Source organism: Tursiops truncatus, chromosome 16 (assembly GCF_011762595.2).
Source record: "Tursiops truncatus isolate mTurTru1 chromosome 16, mTurTru1.mat.Y, whole genome shotgun sequence".
Lineage (NCBI taxonomy): Eukaryota > Metazoa > Chordata > Mammalia > Artiodactyla > Delphinidae > Tursiops > Tursiops truncatus.
The window spans coordinates 5,830,662-5,851,956 of NC_047049.1; the positions used below are offsets into that span (position 1 = coordinate 5,830,662).

The following is a 21,295-nucleotide window of genomic DNA, read 5'->3' on the forward strand; positions in this document are numbered from 1 at the left end:
ACGAAGATGCTGCTCAGTCAATTTTATAAGATTTTCTTTAGCTCTCAGATATTTGGAGCTAATAAAAGTGCTTTATGCATTACCAGGGCCTTGTCCCCAGATTCTTTTGCAGTTCATAATGGTTGCCTCAGTTTTTTTCCCCCAGCTAGATTTTCTAAGGAATATTTATCTTTTTTTAAATTAATTAATTAATTAATTAATTTTTGGCTGCATTGGGTCTTTGTTGCTGCGCACGGGCTTTTCTCTAGTTGCGGTGAGTGGGGGCTACTCTTCGTTGCAGCGCGTGGGCTTCTCATTGCGGTGGCTTCTCTTGTTGGGGAGCACGGGCTCTAGGCACGCGGGCTTCACTAGTTGTGGCACGGGGGCTCAGTAGTTGTGGCTTGTGGGCTCTAGAGTGCAGGCTCAGTAGTTGTGGCGCATGGGCTTAGTTGCTCCACGGCACGTGGGATCTTCCCTGACCAGGGCGCAAACCCATGTCCCCTGCATTGGCAGGTGGATTCTTAACCACTGTGCCACCAGGGAAGCCCAGGAATATTTATCTTAATCCTACTTTTGGTACCTCAGATTAATTCTCCTCTCTTAGGTTCATGTAGGGATTGATAGTGATTTCCCTTTAAAGCCAGAATTCCAGGCATGATGTTTTAAGTTTTGTCTTGACTAGTAATCTTATTCGAGGTTGTTACCCCAGTGGCCCATTGGGCAGCTTGAATGGATACCCACCAAGTAAGTACCTAAATGTCCACATTTTCTAATGATGGATATGAAGTTGTCATCTTCACACTATTAGCATGGTTTGGTTGGAGAACCACTGTCTAGGAGTCTGGAAACTTGGATTCTGACATTCTAGTCTGATCTTATGCGTTAAGCTTTTCAAAAGCCCTTTGACTACACTGACTTATTTGAGCTTCCTTGACCCTATGAGAATTAGTGGGGGAGAGAACATGGTCCCCATTTTGTAAAGGGCAGAACCTCAGATGCACACTTTGACTGAGGGCAATAGATCAAAGAGGAGTCAAGACCAGAGCCAAGTCTTGTGGCTCCAAGGTGTTCATTGTTCATGATCGCAGAACTCTGTGTCCATCTTCACCTCTGATGAGCTGAAGCCCTTAGGTGGGCATTAGGGTGGTCCAGACCTCCCTTAGTAAGCTAGGCCAAGGGGGCTTGGCCGGAGCAGAAACGAGGCAAGACTTCCATGGGCAGCTAGGCTCTGGGTGATTCACACGGAGGGGAGATCTGAAGTCACTTTTGGGGGTGTCTTCATTGCTGGCTTTTCTAAGACCTTAAAAGCCATGGCTGTAAAGATTCTTGCCTGAGGAACTGGGTCTGTAACTTCCCTTTTCACCAGGCATAATCAGGTCTGAAGATGACAAACTCAGACAAGCAAAGAAGGCACACACATCCCTCATGGGAAAGCAGAGCTGATTGTCACAGACGAGAATCGTGGTAGGAACCCAAATATTCTAATATGCTTTTTTTCCACCATGAGACTGAAGCAAACTGGCCATTTTATCAAAAGGACGAGTCATGTATCTGGTTACTCAACAGACAGAAAGCTGGAAGTTCCTCCTCCAGATAAGCTATTCACATTCACATTTTTTATTTAGTCAACTGAGTTTTGTTGATGCCCAAATATTTGGAAAAACAAAATGTGTACAAACTGTATATTTTCTAAGGTCATATTTTTTTCCCCTGGGTTTCCAGGGCTTGAATGTGTGGCCTGCTTTTATGGTTTGTCAACAAGATCACTCCATAAAATGCATTCTGATATCTCACAGCTGTGTATAATTTATTCTGTCTATCCATGCAGCACAAATAAAATTTTTATTTGCATCATCTAAAAGAAATACCAGTGTATAAATACATAAGCAAAGCTCATAAGAAACCATCTTCTGACTCCATATACTGCTGGGGGGATATTGTGCAACCATTAAAAAAGCCGAGAGATGGCTTCATTATCCATGTAGCTAGATCATAACTACTGTACTCAGCAAATAGCATAGTTATTCAATTTCTTCAAAAGGTTGCACAACATTCCCCAAGTGCTGGCAGAGTCTGCCTCTCAATTCTCCTTGGGATATTTAGAAAATACAGCCTCTTAGAGGGGGAAAAAAAAATCAGCCCCGAAGGACTTCTTTTGATTAAGACGTTGGAATATGTAGGTGAAAAGGGAAATGTTCAGTGGTTGGAACACTTTGCCTTTAGGAGAGTGAGTAACTGTCTTTCTCTGCTCCTAGGAGTCTTGGAGGATAAAGGTCCAGGGGACTAAGAATGTTCTTTATATTTGGTTCATGCAGCTTCAGTTTGATGATCGAATAGGAAACCCCATGAAGGCGCCCTGCCCAGCTTCCCCCAAGTCAAGGATGTGGCCTTGCTGCCTCTCCTGGTTCCCCGACTGGCAGAGGCAACCAAGAGACCTGGATTTCATGGCCGCATCTCTTTCTGCTGAGACAGGCAGCTTCTGAATGAGTCCTATTAAATGTGAAGACATTTTCTCTAGGTCGCTGAGGCCTGGGTGATAATCTTCCATGCCTTCGAGCACTGCGGCCGGAATAGCCATGAAAACCGTGGCGTCTTCTGCGGCTGGGTGGTGGGTGATCCAGAACTCCGGTTTTAGGTTTAACAAGCCTTGGGCAATTGGATTTGCGATGAAGTACTCAATTTAACAACCTACTTGCATTGGAAACTTAGGCTAACAGAACTGCCAGGAGTAGCTTATAATCAAATTGGTTTGTTTATGTAGAGGAAATTTGAAAATGTTTGCAGTCACTTTCTGAACAGTTTTACCTGACTTTTCAGAAGATTAACATGTCAGCCGGGGTAACTCTTGGCACGTGGCATGGTTTTCACTGGCTGAGGGGAAAGTTCAGACGGATCTGCCGTTTTCACCCCATAATTGTGGGTATTTCAAAGCCTTCTTAATCCAATTCAAACAACACACCAGCACTCTTTCAAGATAAGTTCAGTTAATTGCACTTAGTCCTGCTCTGCAGGAGCTGTGTAACTGGATCAGAACTCACATTGTTTCAGTAAATTCCAACATGGGAATCCCACTGAGGGTCCTGAGTAGGAGACCCGGGGCTTGGCAAAGCTTAGAGAGCAATGCCGATAAAACCAGCTGGTGTTCTTCACGCTTCCTGTGTATGACCTACCTCGGGCCTCCCCGCCCTTTGCCTCGTTTTATGGAAAAGGAACGCACTTGCTGACCATCTGCTGACATGTTCTTTCCGCGGCTCTGGATGGGGCTGGAAGGTTCTCATCTTCACGTCTCATTTCTATGCTTCCCATCCCAACAAATAAAGGTCTTTCCTCCCTGTGCATCAGAAGTAGCCCCCCCCCCCACTCTACCACCACCTTGTTTTTCTCATTAAATTTTATTTTGAAATCATTTTAGGTTTACAGAAGAGTTACAAGGACAGCATGGGGTGTCCCTGTAGCCCTGTTGTTTCAGGGTCCTGGTTACTCTCTGAAATGGTCTTATTCATTCAGCCGTCTCTCTCCCAATATAATAATACAGGTCACGAGGGCAGCTTGATGTGTGTCCCTCTCTTAGATATACAGGATGGAGAGAACCAAGTGTGCTGGGACGAAGCTGTATTTAAGAGACGAGGGTCTCCACAGTGTAGGCAGAGGGGGCTGGCTCCAGGTGACAAGAGGGTGTCCTGGGCTGAAGCAGGAAGAATGGGCTTTTTGAATGGAAGGCATCAGGTCTAGAGGGCCCATCACAAGGCGAGCACTTAATAGATAGTTGGTGAACGAGTGAGTGAGTGAATGAATGAACAAACAGATAAGTGGGCCAACGACTGGACCAGGACTGATGGCTAATACGTGGTCGCGTTGGTAGTGATGCTGGGGTGTGTCTTACTCCAAAACCCATGCTTGTAACGACTCTGCACCATCTTGGAGCACATTGAAGGGCATGAAATCAAGCCACTGGGTGAAGTTCATTTATTCAAGGTCTCTGTGCGATCAGTGACTGCCCCCTCTGCAGCCAGGAAAGACTTCTGATGAATTCCATGCAGACAGCCATTCTTTCCTCCATCCTGCCCTCCACTGATGTCCACAGATGTCACCACCTGGAGCCAGCCCCCTCCGCTTGCATGGCTGGAACCCTCATCTCTCCAACACAGGTTCATCCCTGAAAACTCAGCTCATCCCAGCCCTGAGACCACAAGGCCTGCTCTCCTTGCTCCCCGGGCCCATGGTCCTCTCTCTCCGTCTAGTGCCCCATGTGGCCGACGGCCCCAGCTCATCCCCTCTGCCATTGGCCATAGTCCCAACTTTCCGTTCATCCTTGGTCCCTTGGCGCTCAACAACTGAGAGTTTTAAATGCTTCGTGACCAGCTTGAGAATTTTCCAGAGAGGCTGTGTCAGACAGTTAATACTCAAGTAGTAATCCTTTTGTAACCTGAATAGAACTGCAGACTTCCACACGGAGGATGATAAAATGGTGTGGATTTAAAAGTATTTGGGGACCTGTAAAATGTCTAGGATTAAAATTTCAATACCATTTGTGCCCAAAAATGCGAACTCTTTAGTAACTTGAAACTGTGGTGTTGTGACTCAGGTCTGAAAATTATGAGTCCTGGTTGAAGAAATGGGAATAACATGTGAGGAATCAGCTCCTGTCCTTTACCTTGAGGGATAGACTGTGGTCGCACCGAATAGCAGGAGGGTGACCTCACAGGGGAGCTAGCCCGGAGAAATTACCGTATTTGTTAAGAAAGCAGTACACTCCCCGGAGGAGAAAAATGTTACCCTTTCCATTAGGATTGTTTATGGAAATGGGGCTACACTGGACCTGGGTCAGTATATTAGCTGGTTTGACAGTACCCCAGGAAACAAGATCACATAATAGTTGATAGAACGACTTGATTTTTTTTTTTTCCGTGAACCAGTCTAGTCAGTCTGAACTTGACAAATTAATTTTGTCTATAGAATCACTCCCATAAGCACATAAAATTAGCCTCCATGAGTACAGAGAGCAGAGTTGGCATTGTGTTGAACTGATTCGCTGGAACTTAAGTAAATGGATTTAGTCTTAATATAGCTAAAGCCCTGAGACTTTAACTAGAGCTGATCTTAGGCAAAGCATTAATTCATCATTTTAAAAGTCACGGCTCGTGGGTTTTTGTTGCTCGTCGAAGGACAGAATTATATACTTTGACGATGCAAATCACCCAGCCCCATGCCACAGGGCTTGAAGGAAAAAATTAGCTCTTGTTTTCTTTGTTACAAGATTTTTTATGTTCGACTGACAGAGAATTAATCAGTTTTAACACTTGACTATGATTTAATAGATTATGGTGTTTCCCTGGCCTTATTCAACTTCCAGATATTTTCATTGAGTCATTGATGTCATACTTCTGATGCTAAACTCTTCCGGACTGGAATAAGCATGGGGATTTTCCTTTGTGTTGTAGGGGTGAACTTGGGAAGCAGATTCGTACCTTCCGTGCAACAGGCCGGCACGAGGGACGGGAGAGGAGCTTACGAAGTGGTCAGTGCCTCTCTTTTGAATGGAGGCCCGTGGAACCCAGTGACAAACGCAGACACAAAGGTCAGTTTTTTTGGTTTTGTTTTTCTTCTTGACTTTTCAATGACTGAAGTTTAAAAATCACATTAACTGCATTAATATTCTCTTATTCAGGTTTTGTCTTTATTTTAATTCCAACTTTATCCTTCCTTATAAAGTGAAATCTTCATTATGAAGAAGATAAAATACAGACTGGTTTTGATGTGACAGTTCTGATGAGTCTCTCAACACTGTTTGTGTCTGTGGAAGCTTACTTTTTCAAGCACACACCAGGGATAACATTTCCAGATATACAGCTTTCAGCTCATTTTACCTGAGTGCTGGATCTTTTTCTATATTCATGTCTATTTCATTAACATTTCAGTTTTATCGATCAATTACTGGTAGAAACATTTTAATGCAACTTTTTAAATTTATTTATTTTTGGCTGTGTTGGGTCTTCCTTGCTGTGCGTGGGCTTCCTCTAGTTGCCGTGAGCGGGGGCTACTCTTTGTTGCGGTGCGCGGGCTTCTCATTGTGGTGGCTTCTCTTGTTGCAGAGCACGAGCTCTAGGCGCTGTGGGCTTCAGTAGTTGTGGCACGTGGGCTCAGTAGTTGTGGCTCATGGGCTCTAGAGCGTAGGCTCAGTAGTTGTGGCACACGGGCTTAGTTGCTCCACGGCATGTGGGATCTTCCTAGACCAGGGCTTGAACCCGTGTCCCCTGCATTGGCAGACAGATTCTTAACCACTGCGCCACCAGGGAAGTCTCTGTAATGAGTTTTAATGCAGTTTTATGCTTTGTTTACTTTGACACATGTTTGATTTGAGTCTTCTATGATGTAAAAGAATAATATAAAATAATTGAAATATTAGTGATGAAATTTCATATTTTGATGAGTTTTGTCTGACGAATATAAGTGAGTTTCTTAAATTTCAGAATTGTTGGAACAGTTGGAAAGGGATAAAATCTATAGAAATATGAGCTCTTTGGAGAGATCATACAGATGGCTTTGTCCTTGTGTTATGTGGAACTATTTTTAGAGTATTTTTTATAATAGAAAACAGATTTTTTTAAAAGAGCAGTTGAGATTGTGAAAATGGTCTGTAGTGTTCTGGAAGGGCTGCAGTGGGCCACCTTTGTGTCCATAATGATAATATGATTTACATCATTATTTTATTTTCTAAAGAGGCTTTCAGCTGAAAGTGAGCATTCAGAAAGGTTGGGTTAAAGGAGCCAAATGCCAGATCTAAACTTTTTCAGTATTTCTGCTTCATGGAGACTGTTGCAGCTGGAATATACAAAGTATAAGTCAATCACGGTGACACTGATTCTGTTTCCTAGATGAAAAACTTAAGACACTAAAGAAAATTTCATCATGCTACTAATTTGCAAAATGAGAGACGATACGATAGATTCAGAAAAAGAGAGGTATACTGTGTTGTAAAGGAAGTATATCTTTAACATATTCATAGGCACTAATTAATAATATAAAAATATGGAACAATCTAAAGTTACCTGGGTGGTGGAAGCCTTCATGGGAGTTTTTCCCTGGTGGTAGGGTTGCCAGATTTAGCAAATAAGAGTACAGGATGCCCCGTTAAACTTGGACTTAGGTAAACAGTGAATATTTTGGGGCATAAGTCTATCCCATGCAATATTTGGGATATTGTTGTTTATCACAGTCCGGATTTAACTGCCGTCCTGTGTTTTATCTGGCAGCCCACCTTGGAGGGCATCAGAGCAACAAGCTGATAAAGGTTCTCAGTATGCCTTTGGAATGGACTAGTTCAGGTTGGCTCTAGTTTCTGACCTCCAGCTTCAGCCTTACTACCAGCTAGCCACCTTGCAGACATCAGGAGGCATACCAGAGGGGGAACTGGTACATCCGCCCTGGCCAAGCTGACAACCTGATGGCCGGGGGCCACCAGCACCATCTTTGTAGAAAACTAGGAAAAGCCATTATTGTTTGATCGCTGTCCCACCTCCTCTAGGGGTCTGCATCCAGGATTAGAACCAGGCAAGAAGTAGGCACATACCTAGTGGCTAAAATAACTCCAGGTCACTGACATTATTTAAGGGAACAGCGACCTGGGTGGTTTGGGGAACAGCATCTTGTCGTAATGCCGTGGGGCTCATCTCAGCATGTGGCTGTGGAGTCAGCCTTATGGCTCTGTAATTACTATGTGCCCCCTTAATTGGTGGTTAACCACTAAGACCTTGCATTGAAAAGGGTACATGTAAATGTCTGTTAATGTGCGTGTACCTGCGTGCCGTCATTCTTCACGGGGTAGCTGTGTACGTTTGTTGTGGGAATAAGGGTTCTGCCAAGTGGCGTGTTTGTGTACGTCTTTCTTCGTCATCAAAATAACAGTCAATGCTGTAATTTTATTTTATTTAAAAAAATTTTTTGGGGGGGGGATTTATTGAAATCTTTCCTTTATTGTGCATCTTCAATATCTAGGACCAGTATCCCGTTTTCTCCATCCTGAATTCCCCTCAGAGTGCACAGCTGGGGGCAGCTGCAGTGGCTGATGCCTCTTTGGCCACAACATCTTTTGTTCACTAAATGGCAGGGGACAAACTCTGCCCGCAGCGCCTCATTTTGGTCATAAATCTGACCAACTTTTGGGAGGCACATCATGACCAATTTTGTCCCATGGTGCTAAGAAGGCTTATTCCTACATTGAGGAGGATTCTGTGGATAGGCCACTCAACGTGCTAATTTTCAGATTAGGCCCTGTTGACAGTCTAAAATTCTCTGGATCTCCCATCTTACTAGTCTGTTATGATCTGGGAAATGTTTTCCCTTGTTCCTTCTTCCCACATCTAGAGTTGCGCTATTACAAATATTCTACGTAGAGGTATATATATGATCGATGGCCTCAGGACATTTAGTCATCATTACTTTGTTGGAGGCCTCGTTAAATATTGAGTAATGCAAGAGACAGCAATCTTATAAAATAGATGGGATATAAGTAATACTACTAGTAACTGTAATTTTAAACTACATTAACGGGGCGTATCTTCAAGTATGCAGAACATACCCACTTCATGAATATTTTTGCTGCACAACTATGCCTGCAGGACCTTAGAATACAGGCTTTTAGGTTTGCAATCCTGCTTTCCTGCTCCCCTGTTTCATTCCTTGCTGCCTTCTTTCCATTCAGCCAGTCTTTGACAGTTTGACTTAATTGGTCTGAGGGAAGGCCCAGGCATCAACTTGATGCAGGCAGAAGTACTCAGATTCTCTTTTTCTCTCTCTCTCATCTATGATGGAGATATATCCAAATGGGGTATTATTATGTCCTGTACAAATCAAGAGTCAAGGCATCATTGCCACTGATCACGTAGTTGAAAGAACAGAGCATGGGGAGAGAACATGACCTTGTGTGCATCGGAGAGCTTCCGGCATTTTGTTTGTTTACTTGCCGTTGTTTTGATCTATAACCCGAGTATAAGCTTATCTGCTCTTTCCTCCCTCTTAGGGTCATTGTAAGAATGAGATGAAACAATGGGTGTGAAAATACATTAACTAAAAACTACCACCCCAATGTAAGGTGATATGGAGAGCTTAAAGTTTCTTTAGGGACCAACCTCCAATTTCATGTCCTAAAAAAATTTACTCTGGATCCAGGGAAGACATATCAAGATGGGGTTGATTGTGAGATGACCTCAGTTGAGCTCAGCCTTTGAAGACTCCAGGAAATTTCCAATTTCCAGCTTTCTCACAGGAGAATGAAACGATGGAAATAGTATGTGAAATGGAAAGTAAAAAGGCAAAAAGATTAGAACATGAAACCAGAGCTTCCCATAGCATACTGAGGATCTGAAAGATCAAATAGCTGCTAATTAAAATGGCAGAGGTAGAGTCTGCTGCATTGATTTCCATTTGCTTTGTTTCACGGATGAGAAAACCAAGCCCTGTTTTTCCCCTCAAATAACCATCCCCTTTCACGCCTCCGCAATCAGCCTTCTCCTCGGAGGGGTCGTCTCATCTTCCCTCCCCACCTCCTCCCCCCCCCTCCTCCCGCAGGTCCTCTGCAGCCCTCTGTAGCAGCTTCCACTCCCAGCACTTCATCACGACCGCTCTTGCCAAGGTCATGGGTGGCCTCTCAACCTCTGAAGCCAGAGCATGCCTCTCGCTCTTTATTTTACTTATCTTGACGCTGATTCACTCTCCTTTGAAACTCTCACTTCCTTTGGCTCCTGAGACCCTGTTCGCTCTTGTTTGCTCTCGTATGTTTTTTTTTGTTTTTTGCTGTACGCGGGCCTCTCACTGCTGTGGCCTCTCCCGTTGCGGAGCACAGGCTCTGGACGCGCAGGCTCAGCGGCCATGGCTCACGGGCCCAGCCGCTCCGCGGCATGTGGGATCCTCCCAGACCGGGGCACGAACCCGTGTCCCCTGCATCGGCAGGTGGACTCTCAACGACTGCGCCACCAGGGAAGCCCTTTCGTATGTTTTTAATTCTTGCCTTTGCTTCCTCTTCTCCGCTTTGCCCCTTAACTGTTGGTTTCCCCTGAGTTTCTTCCTCGGTGCGTTTCTGACTCAGGGCTCCTGCTGGGCGTGGCATTCCGTCCTGCGGCCTCACTACCCACCTGTGCAAGGGGGGGGCGGGAGCTCCCGTGAGTGACAGAAGCAGCCACCGCCCACACACGGGCTCCTACGATGTGGGGCGTGGGTCTGATCCCCTCACCGTCGTCCTCCAGCATACACTGACTGACAGTCCACATCGCCCACCCTGCTCTGACGCCTGAGATTGGGTCACTGGCTTCCAGTGGATTTTACGCACCTCCAGCCGGAAGTTCCCAATTGCCTTAATGGACTGTGTCCCGATGTGGAAACAGCCCCCCAGCCATGTTCCCCACTTTGTGTAGTAGCCTCTGGAAGATAAGATTGTCATCCCCCAGCTCCCCTCAGATCATGGGCTTGGAGACATCTCATCCTTCAGACGCTTCTCACGGTATCTGACTCAGGTTCCTTCACTTGGTACCCACTGTGGAGGCTTAGCTCCCCCCTCTCAGCCATCCTGCGCCTCCGTGGCAGCCTGTTGCCTAAATATGCCATGTTCTTTACTGCCGTGCAGAACTGGCATTTGCTTTGTCCCTGCCACCTGTGTCCTGCGCATTCCTGAAGCCCCAGCTTAACCAGCACCTTCTCTGTGCAGCTCATTCTGACCTCCCCAGCCACGTCTGTCCTTCCCAGACCTTTGTCCTAATCAGTCATCTCCGTGACGTGCAGGCCCACCACGCACACGCTTCACTCGTGTGCATTGAGCCTGCGGACATGGCAGAAACAGAAGCTAAGGACATGCAGCTTAACTCACACACCCATCCTCTGATCTCCCCAAGGAGCATGTGGCCGGGGGATCGGCCGGGGTCGGGGGGAGGCGTGATGGGACATCGGGTGTCTGCTGTTTCCTCTCTTCCTCCACCTGAAACAGGGCAAGTCTCTCACTCCCTGAGAGCGGGTCTGGTTTTTCAAGTGGATGTCGTTATACAGCAGGGACCCCAAAATAAGCAAACTCAACTGTGCTCAACCCAGCGGGGTTCAGGAGAGAAGAAATGGCCACATTGAACTTACAGAAAAGCACAAAAACCATAAGGTACTTAGAAGATTACTGATAACTCTGCCTTGGGTACCGCTTCGCCTTCTGTGCTGGCTTTAGACCCTAACTCTGCGAGACTTGGGACTCAGCTCTTTGGCATGGATCATACCGTGCTGTCATCACTAGTTTATATCTGTGTTTCTCTCACCAGCCTGTGCCCTCCCCGCGGGTGGTGGCCTCAGCGTTATTCCTTCCTTGTCCCTTAGTGCAGTGTTTGGCATCCAGTGAGGATACGGGCTCTGAGCCTTCCCCTGTGCCTGGGGGCTGGGTCGCTCACTGGCATGGAGGTGCCTCGTACTACAGAAGATAGAGGGGACAAAACTCAACCTTTGCATGTTATTCAAATGCCAGAGGGTGCCTGGAGAGCTTCTCCATTTCTGCAGAGAGGTACAAACCACTCTTGGATGACCTGGACTTTTCAGACATCGCGGACCCCCTTGTAGCGAGTTTAGGTTCTTTTAAAATCGTTTTGGAGGTCTTTTATTGCTTGGAAGAACGTGACATTTTTCTCTTTTGTGGCTGCTAGGGTTCTACCTGGAATAACTCCCCACGTGTGCCTCTCTGTCCCAGTCCTAGAGAGGATGAGTTTCCTCTTCTCTAAGGGAGTATTCTGGTCACTGCAGGAGTTGCTGCAGGCCAGCCGTGGTGCCTGAGCTTGGCTGAGTGAGCTCAATGGTTAGCCTTTTGACTTATGGAACGTTGAGCTTACATTAGCTTACAAGCCAGCCAGTAGCGCTTCCTCTTAGGAAATGATGTTATTAAAATACCTCATGTGAGGCTTCTCATAAGAAAAGTACAGTGGCTCCAAAGTTGGAACATTATTTCTAGACTGTACGGTCTCTTAGGATGGTCTGTTCTCTGCCTCCACCCCCTGTCTCTTAACTCCCATTGGACTCCCAACCCTACCCCTTGCCTGACAGTCCCCATGAGCCTACGTCTGCCACACAGGAGGCTCTCGTTCCGGCCTCACATAACCTACCTAGCCAAGATTCTGCCCACCCTTCTGGGAGAGGGATTAGCGAGATAAAAGGTGGCACCCCTATATCTTTGGGAACTCAGCTGTTTTTTAAGAGTTGATGGCAGGCAGAGTGGAAGGAGAAAAGGCTTTGGAACATACAGAAATGGCTTCACACTCCTGCACAGCCTCTGCCTTGCTGTGTGATGTTGGGCAAGTGACAAGCCCTTGCTGAGTCTGTTTTCTCATTTGTAAAGGAGATGATGATGGTTCCCCTGCTGTCTGACATAGTGCCCCCGGCGTGCTCAGTAAATCTCAGCCACTCTCCTTTCCCTTCATTCATTCTGGCCTTCCTCCTTACACTAGGGCAGGGCCCCTCAGCCCCAGCCCTGTTGCCACTGGGGTGGGTAGTTCTCAGTTATGTGTGTAGGGGAAGGGGGCTGTTCTGTGCGTTGTAGGATGTCTGCCAGCATCCCTGGTCTTTACCGTGAGATGCCAGGAGCACCCTCCCCCCCAGCCAAGTCAACTCAAAAGGGCCAGGGCTGGGGTGTCGGGGGTGTGCATAATTCCCCAGGTTAAGAACCCCTGCGCTAAGAGAACGCCGAGAAGGCTAAGGAAACAGTTACTGAGGACCTTTGCTTTGGATGGAGCCCCAGGGCAAAAATTGGCAAACTTTTTAAATGAAGAGCTAGACAGTAAATGTGTTCAGCTGTGTGGGTCCTATGATCTCTGTCACAGCTACTCAACTTGGCCACTGCCGCGTAAAAGATAAAAGCAGCTGTAGATAATGAGTGAACCGGTGGGTGTGGCTGTGTTCTGATGACACTTATTTGTGGACATTGTCATTTGAATTTTATAATGTTCATGTGTCATGAAATATTCTCCTTTTATTTTTCTTAACCATTAAGAAATATGAAACCGTTCTTAGCTCTGCCCGTGGGCAGTGGGCTGGATGTGGCCCTCAGACCGTAGTTTGCGACCCCCCCCCCGGGCTAGACATACTCTAGGTATGATCACACCAGGTGCCCCCAGCAGCCCTGCAAGGTGGATGTTGTGTGCACTTTGTAGGTGAAGATGCAGAAGCTCACAGAACGGGAAGTGACAGGGCTGACAGCTAGATTCTGACGTCTAGTCTTTCCGGAGCACTCGGCTGCCTCCCAGAAGATCTTCAGCTTTCTTTCCCTTGTGTGTTGTATCGGGACTGGTTCATCAGTCTGGACTCCAGAGGCAAGGTCTCGGCTCAGAGGGCCAGTGTGGAGGCCTCTGGCCAGCGCTGCCCCCGGCAGTCAGTCCTGCCCTCCGAGGCAGCCCTGGCTTTCTTCAACCGCGTGTGAGGGCTTCATCCGCGCTCCCCGCCAGTCCTTTCAGTGTTCTTGCTTCCTCTTTGGTCAGCACACAAAGGGCAGGAAGAAAGCCAACACGTTGTGCTTGTTTCCACTGTGTCCCCCCTTCTGGTTGCTCGCCACTCAGTCAAGGAGGGCTCTGGGCTACATTTCCACAGTGGTCTCTGCTAACTCATTTATTTCTTGTGACCTCTTAGCAAGGCCTTAATATCATTTTCCAAAAAGTTGTCTATTGAATCAGGTCTCCCTACAGTTTCTGCAACTTTTTTTCCTTCCCCAAGCTTGTAGCATCATCAAAGAACTGGGTCTTTTTTTAAAAGTTATATTTTAAAATAACAGATGTGGATAATGCTAGGAGATAGAGTGGTTTGCATTATTTAAACAGAGAGACGTTATCAAATATATATTTTTTATAATCCTTGGGTAAGACTCTCCATGTTTGACTGATGTGTTGAGCACATTTGATATTAGGAGAAAAAGAGTTGGATGATGAATTCTGTTCTCAGCTTTTCATCTGTTCGTCCAAGGATATATAAGGGTCTGCTGTGTCTCAGGTTCAAGGTCAAGTTCCTGTGACCCAAGAATGGGTGAGGCTCTATCCTGCCCTTGAGGACCTCAAAGTTTAGTGAACTAATGGTTGTAATAAACTTAATTAAGTAGTTAATAAGAGATATGTAATTTTTAAAATAAGTGATTTTAGAATAGCTTTATTTCTTTTTCAAGAAGTTGCTTGATGCTCATTTTCTTACTTTTTTAATTGAAGTGTAGTTGATTTACAATGTTGTGTTAGTTTCAGGTGTACAGCAAAGTGATTCAGTTATACATATATGTATATATATGTCTAGTCTTTTTTCAGAAAAAGAAAATCAGAGTAGCTTTAGATATACTGAAAAATTGCAAAGATAGCATGGAGCCGTCCCCTACTCCCCACACCCAGTTTTCCTATTAGTCACATGTACATATTCATGGTGCGTTTGTAACAATTCATGATATATGGCTTTTTATAGTTTAACCTGAATTCTTTTAATAAGAGAGAAAGGTCCCGGAGATTGAGGACATTTAGAAGAACATATAATTTCTAGAAAGGACGATAATTTATAAATCAGAGTTTAGACTAAAAAGCCTATCTTCCCAAGAGAGAATTCATGTGTATCAATATTTCATTTCACAGTTTCATATTACGTGAAGGCTGAGGAAGCCATTGCCTATGCCTTGACTCTAGAATTTCTCTGAAGTTAAAACATAAACAGGGAGGACTGTTCCTTCATAGTTGCTCAATAAACAGTCCTGATGGTGATGAGGCTGTTTTGTTCCATTGAAATTTAAAGCTCAGATTAAAAAAAAAAAATCCTATTTTTTTCTTAAAAAGTGTGAAATATTTTTAAACTTATCATGAGAGTGCCGACAACCAAGTGCATAAAATCATGTTAAAAACAACAGAATTGAGTGCTATTATGTGCCTTTGACATAATGCCTATGTAGAGAGTTCGTGTGAGATCTTCCTTTCGTGTTGATTAAACATACTCATGAACCCCCCATTTCTCACACACATCCCTGTAAGCATAAGATGTGTGTTTCTCAGTGACGTATACCAGCATTTTACAATTGGACTTTCATTACTGCCTGCCTAAAGAGAAAAATTAAATTAATCAAACTTTGAATTAAATTTCTCTTTAAAGAGGGAAATTAAACACTAAGGAATAAGATTTTGTTGGGTAGTTTTAAGCTTTGGAGTGGAGTAAACCATTGTAATACCTAAGAATTTTCACCTCCTCCCCAAGTACCAATTTTTGCTCCTTTGAGGGCAAACATCCACCCGTTGAGAATGCACGATGGGCACCGCACATAAATGGGCAAAAGGAAGTGCGTGTCTCCCAGGACTCCACGTGTTTACAGCAATGTGCCCATTGGAGATTTGGGGCAGGTAAGAATAGAAGTTGATTTCTCCCTCCCTCAAAGGCTGCTCTTGTTAGATTTTCTTAAATTAATTTTTATTGGAGTATACTTGCTTTACAATGTTTGCTTTTGCTAGATTTTAAAAAATAAGTGTTTTATATGAGAACAGTTGTCGATTTACCAAAAAAATTGTAAAGATAATACAGAGATCCCATATACCTCACATCGAGTTTCCCCTGTTATTAACATCTTAAATTATTGTAGAGCATTTGTCACAGCCAACATTGACACATTGTTATTAGTTAAAGTCCATGCCTTATTCAGATTTTCCTAGTTCTTACTTCATGTCCTTTTTCTGTTCTAAGCGTCCATCCAGGTACCACGTTACATTTAGTCATCATCTCTCCTCAGGCTCTATTTGGCTGTGGCCGTTTCCCACACTTTCTGTTTTTGATGATACTTTTGATGATAATTTTGAGGGATACGAGTCAAGGGTTTTGTAGAATATCCGTCCACTTGGGTTTGTCTGATGTTCTTCTCCTGATTGAACTGGGCTTATCTGCTTTGAGGAGAAGTCCACAGAGATGAAGTACTGCGCCTGTTCTACCACATCGAGGGCACATACTGTCAACAGAACTTGTCACTGCTGATGTCAACTCTGACCAGCTGACTGAAGTCACGTTTGTCAAATTTCTCCACTGTAAATTTCTTTTTCCCTTCCTTTCTATACTGAATTCTTTGGAAGGAAGTCACTGTGCACATCCCACACTTAAGGAATTATGCTTCACTTCCTTGAAGGTTGAAGCAGCTACGTAAGTTGTTTTGAATTTTTCTGCATGTGAGAGTTGTCTACGTTCCCTGTTTATTTATATAGTCAGTTGTTTATTTATCTAAGCTTGGACTCGGGGGTATTTATTTTATATTTTGTGATATAATCAAGCACTGTTTTATGTTGTTCAAGTTGTTCCTGCCTTGGCCACTGAGGATTCTTCCAGTCGGCTCCTGTGTCCATTGGATATGTGTCCGTTGTTGCGTGTGTATGTCTGTGTGTGTGAGCCCTTTTTTACTTTCTGTTGCGACAAGATGCACCAGGTTTATCTTATACGCTTCCCGTCCCAGTCCTAAAATCAGCCATTTCTCCAAGGAGCCCTGGTTTCTGGGAAAATGGTATTAGAAACCAAGATCTGTGTGCTGGGTGTGCTCACTGCTGCTGTAGTGTCATTGCTTCTTGGTTTTGGCAGCTGACAAAAACAAGGAAATATATGGATGTGCTCTTGCTAGATTCCAAAAAAAAAAAGCCAATCTCGAATGCTGGATCATGACTGGGGCACACCATATATTTAATTTTTAAAATTGTATAGTAGGAAATATAGCAGGAATTTGGCCTTTTTAAAAGAGGTATAACTATACTGGTCAAAAAGGAAGAGTGGCTCTTTTCAATAAACTACATCAGTTCTTGAAATCAAACCCAATTATTTGTTCTTTTCCCTAAAATGCTATTTTAAGGATTTAACTCCCAACTCTCTAGCATTTGACCTAAATCTGGCTTTTCACACTCCTTGAGTTGATGATGCCTCAAGGCTGCCTTTCTGCTAATTGCTTGAAATTCATTTGACCTTTTCCTGAAAGTGGCAACAAAGAGATTTTCTTCAGGTGGCATAACCATTTTTAGGTACAACTGTTACTCAGCAGAGGTACTAAGGGTTCTTCCTTTTGCTCGAACCTACTAATTTTCTGAGCATGTGATTTAAAGACATAGTCATAAACCCAGAACAGAGTTGGTGAGAGCACAGAATTAATGAGACCAGGACCAGGGTTATGGGTTGTGTCTCCATTAGGATCCCTGATTCCTGTGGGCGCCATTAGCCTGCCTCCATTCCTTGGCCCTCCCCGGCATGTCTAACCCCAGCAGGCATCTCACAAAGGACCTCTGAAGGCAAACTCAGAGACCCTTATGCGTCCTCTATTGCCCATCCCTGATGTAATGATTAGCAGAGCTATATTTGTATAGGTAGGTGACAGATTTTACATACTTTTCCCTAACTTCGGTCACCCACGACCCACATGCAAGATTTTAGCTTAATTACAGAAGCAAGTCACACTGAATAGTCTATATATGCTTGCTCTACATGTTGATTTTTTTCCTCAAACACAGAAAAAGAATATAAATGATTAAAATGAAGTCTGTTATCAGGCAGACACATTATGCCAAGTGAAAAGTGTCTCAGACCTTCAGCAAATTCTCTATTTTTTTCCATCCAGTAAATGCTTCAGGGCTGCCATGTACCGCTATGCAAATTAAGTCCTGCATAGCTTGGGGAGGCAGGGTCCATTTGGTCCCTAGATTTGAGGGTGGTGGCCCTGCCTAGGAACCAGGCACTGTTCAGTGGAATTCTGTCTCACAGTTTAGAGGGGAAAGATTTTGCTGATTAAAGATGATCCTGCTTTTCTATTGAGTTCTTTCTGCGTATTCCTTTAATCAGTAAATAGTTATTGAGACCTCATGGTATCCCAGGCCCCGTGCTAGGCACTAGAGGTATTTTGCCCTTTTAAAACATGCATGAAAGCTGGCAATGTCATCTCAGAACGACTTTGAAGCTTTTGCTCAAAGAGAACCCTAGGAAATGTCAACCCCTTCTGCAGTACAAACATCAGGAAGAGTTAAGAGCCCACCAGGGGTGGAGAATTTTATCATAGCTCCTTTGAAATCTAGCCTCTTCTTTTGCAGTTCAAAACAAGACCACTGGGGCATATAATCTTTGGTTGTGCCTATTCAGCTAATAGGAATGTGTTTGCATTGCCAAGAGTTATTGCTGGTTTTAGTGTCTTAAGGAGAATACGTGGGAAAGCATGAGATCCCCAGAGTTCCGGGTTGGCTAACACTGGCCTCCTATGTATGCGTCTCTGCCCGTCGGGAGTGCAGATTGCAGACAAACGCTGTCTTCCCATTTTCATGTCTGCATTGTCTTGGAAGAGTTCAGAAATCCGGTTCTGTAGACCCCCTCGCCTCCTGGCCTAAGTAAGGGGAGAAGGGAGCTTTTTAAGGTTCATCTCCAGAACAGTCTCGGTGGAGTCCCAGAGCTGTTTTTCCAGCCTGCCGTTTCACTGGCAGGTAGCGAGCTTTGTCTGGTTCAGTCTGGAAGCGTTTCTGGGAAGGCAGCTGCCCCGGGAAACGCCTGTAATGGGCATTACACAAACTGGTCTTCCCCTGGGCTCTGAGGACTAAACTGAGACTCATCTTCATACGGCAAACTTCAGCTGTCCAGACAGGGTTAGAAGGAGCTGTTGCGGGGAAGGGCAGAAACAGGGTGCCGAAGTCAAGTACAAAACACTGAGTGCGTTTTGGTTGGTTCTAACAGGCAGGCTCGTGGACACATTCTTTTGGCACCAGCGGGCATTATGAGGAAGGAGCTGGCAGGCGACACTGGCAGGTGGGGAAATGAATTGGAGAAGCTTTAAAGATCTTTTCCCATTAAATCAATGTCCAGAAGCTGTAGAAACGTACGTCTTCAGTTAAGTTAATACCTCAAAGACAACACATATACATTTTTCTGTGAAACCTTACCAGTTCCAACTGCCCATGTCTTCAGATTCCAAGAATTTCTGCACACACAGAATTGGCCTCTTTTACTCATTAACCTCAGAGGCGACTCCTTTCAAGAAATTCCTATGGCCATGACGGCAAATTAATTTCACTATTTTATTTGAAGCAGCTGAGACTGGAATAGCCAGCCTCAGAGTTTCCTTGCTTAGATTTCTGGATCAAATGGGAAGAAACATTAATTAAGTGACAAGTTCTAGCTTCTATACAAACCGCAGGAGCCTATGGTAACCCTCCCTGCCTCTGCCTCCTGATGCACAAAGGGTCTTAGTGGAGATTGGGAACCGTACTCCGCATCACCTGCGCTCTGAGTGGCAAGTTGCAGTTTTCTCTGGATACTTTTGCACAAATGACTCTTAATAGATAAGACACCATCAGGATTGGGGTTTGGGGTGCGGAGTTTTCAGATGAAGCAGGGCCTTGGATGTCCTGCTAAGAAGTTAGAATTCCGCTCAGAAGACACTGGAAAGCAACGGAAGGTTTCTGCGGAGTCAAGTGGCATTTGGGGCTGTAGTTTTAGAAGAGGTTTGAAGTAGAACATCTGTTTGAGGAAGGAGAGTGCTGGCAATGGGGAAGGTAGGCTGTGCTGGAGACAGAAAGCGGGGTCCAGGCCTGGGACACGACTAGAGCAGGGAGACAGCCGAGGGGCTCTTGTTCTCTGCGGACCCCGTGCAAACCCATCGCGTTGCCTCGGTGAAGATGAAACCAGGGTGGCAGTGTGACCTGCGGGCCTGATCCCCCTGCTGGCGAAGGACGGAAAGCCGGGGCCTTGCTGTCGTGGGTCTTTCTCCCCAGAGCCTCGTGCTTCCGGCTGAGGCATTTCCACTGTTGGATAAACACGTCTGAGCAAAATGGCGTTATCCGTACCCCTTGCAACCCTCTGGGGAGAGGAAGTGGAGTTGGTCTTTTTAAACAAAATATACTGCACCCACATCATTCTCCAAATCACTGCACTCCCACTGCATATGCAGAATCATCGCCCTGCAGTGCTTTTGGGGTGAGGGTGAGGAGGCAGCCCACATGCTCCCAAGAGGCCACTCCCAGGGATGTCACCCTAGCAGATTCTCCTCGGGTCAGGGACTGTCATGCAGAGTGGCAGGTCCAGTGGTGGTGTGGACCCCTCCTCGCCGGCCCCCCCCGTCCCCAGCACTGAGGCCATCAAAGCTGACTGTTCACAGCTGGCGTGGTCATGAGGCACAGGGCCTCAGGCATCAAACCAAGCACGGCCACTTCCTCACTGTGTGACCTTTGGTAAGTTACATGACCTCTCTGAACCTTTGCGTCCTCATTAAAATAAAAAGATACCTATTTCAGAGGGCTGTTACGAAGACTGATGAGATGCTGTTTAAGTGTCTAGCACGTGCCAGGATTCACCATGTTTATTATAATTATGATTTATTATGTTGTTGTTGTTATTTATACTTCCCAGGCCATGAAATGTTCTTGGAAAACCTGGTTTTTAGTGACACAGCCTGTAAGTAGCATCTTAGCGAATTCTTCACTCTCGAGCCCCCTCAGATCCATCTTTCTTGTTGTGGATGAGTCTTTCTCCAACACAAATCTGACCGTGTCTTAGAACTGCATAAAATCTATCAGCGACTCCCCATTTCCTTCAGAATAAGACCCAAACCTTTAACATGGGCCTACAGCCCTGTTGGTGACCTGAGCCCCTCTGTCTTCCTCATGCTGTATGCCGCTACAACAACTTACTTACAGAGGCTCATTGCTGCTTCTGTGCTCTGCAGTTTTTCTACCCACTCTTTCCTTCCCTGCCCTAAGACCCTCCCTCATGTCCTCATTTTTCAGGACTTAACTCAGAAGTTACCTTTTTTGGTTGGTGTTAAAGACCAGATGTTTATGTCCCTCCCAGATTTACAGGTTGAAGTCCTAACCCCCCAGTGTGATGGTTTTTGGAGACGGGGGCCTTTGGGAAGTAATTAAGTTTAGATGAGGTCATGAGGGTGGGGTCCCCACGATGGGATTACTGCCCTTAGAAGAAGAGGAAGAGACCAGAGCTTTCTCTACACCACGTGAGGACACAGTGATGAGGTGATTGTCTATAAGCCAGGAGGAGTGCCCTCACCAAGACCCCCACCATGCCAGCACCCTGGCCTAGGATTTCCCAGCCTCCAGAGCTGTGAGAAATGAAGGTCTATTGTTTGTCACCCAGGCTATGGTATTTGGTTATAGCAGCCCAGGCAGTCTAAGACAGTTGGTTTTTCCTGAACTTGTCAGGGCCACACCCTTTGTCAACATGTGGCTGCTGGCAGGTGCCCAGTCATGCATCCATCATGGTATCCACACAAAATACTTGGCTTTCTTATTGGTTTCCTAGGGAAACTCTGAAACCTTTAAAGGCAGATACTATGTGTTGCTCATTT

At 45.3% G+C, this 21,295-nt stretch overlaps 1 protein-coding gene across 1 annotated transcript in view; it reads left to right on the plus strand.

Moving 5' to 3' along the window:
* Nucleotides 1-21,295, plus strand: part of ADAM12 (ADAM metallopeptidase domain 12) — a 390,012-nt gene that overhangs the window by 55,407 nt on the left and 313,310 nt on the right. Inside the window, exon 2 of the mRNA XM_019940251.3 lies at nt 5,421-5,557. Within this exon, the coding sequence (XP_019795810.2) occupies nt 5,421-5,557 (137 nt within the window). The remainder of the gene's footprint in view (nt 1-5,420; nt 5,558-21,295) is intronic.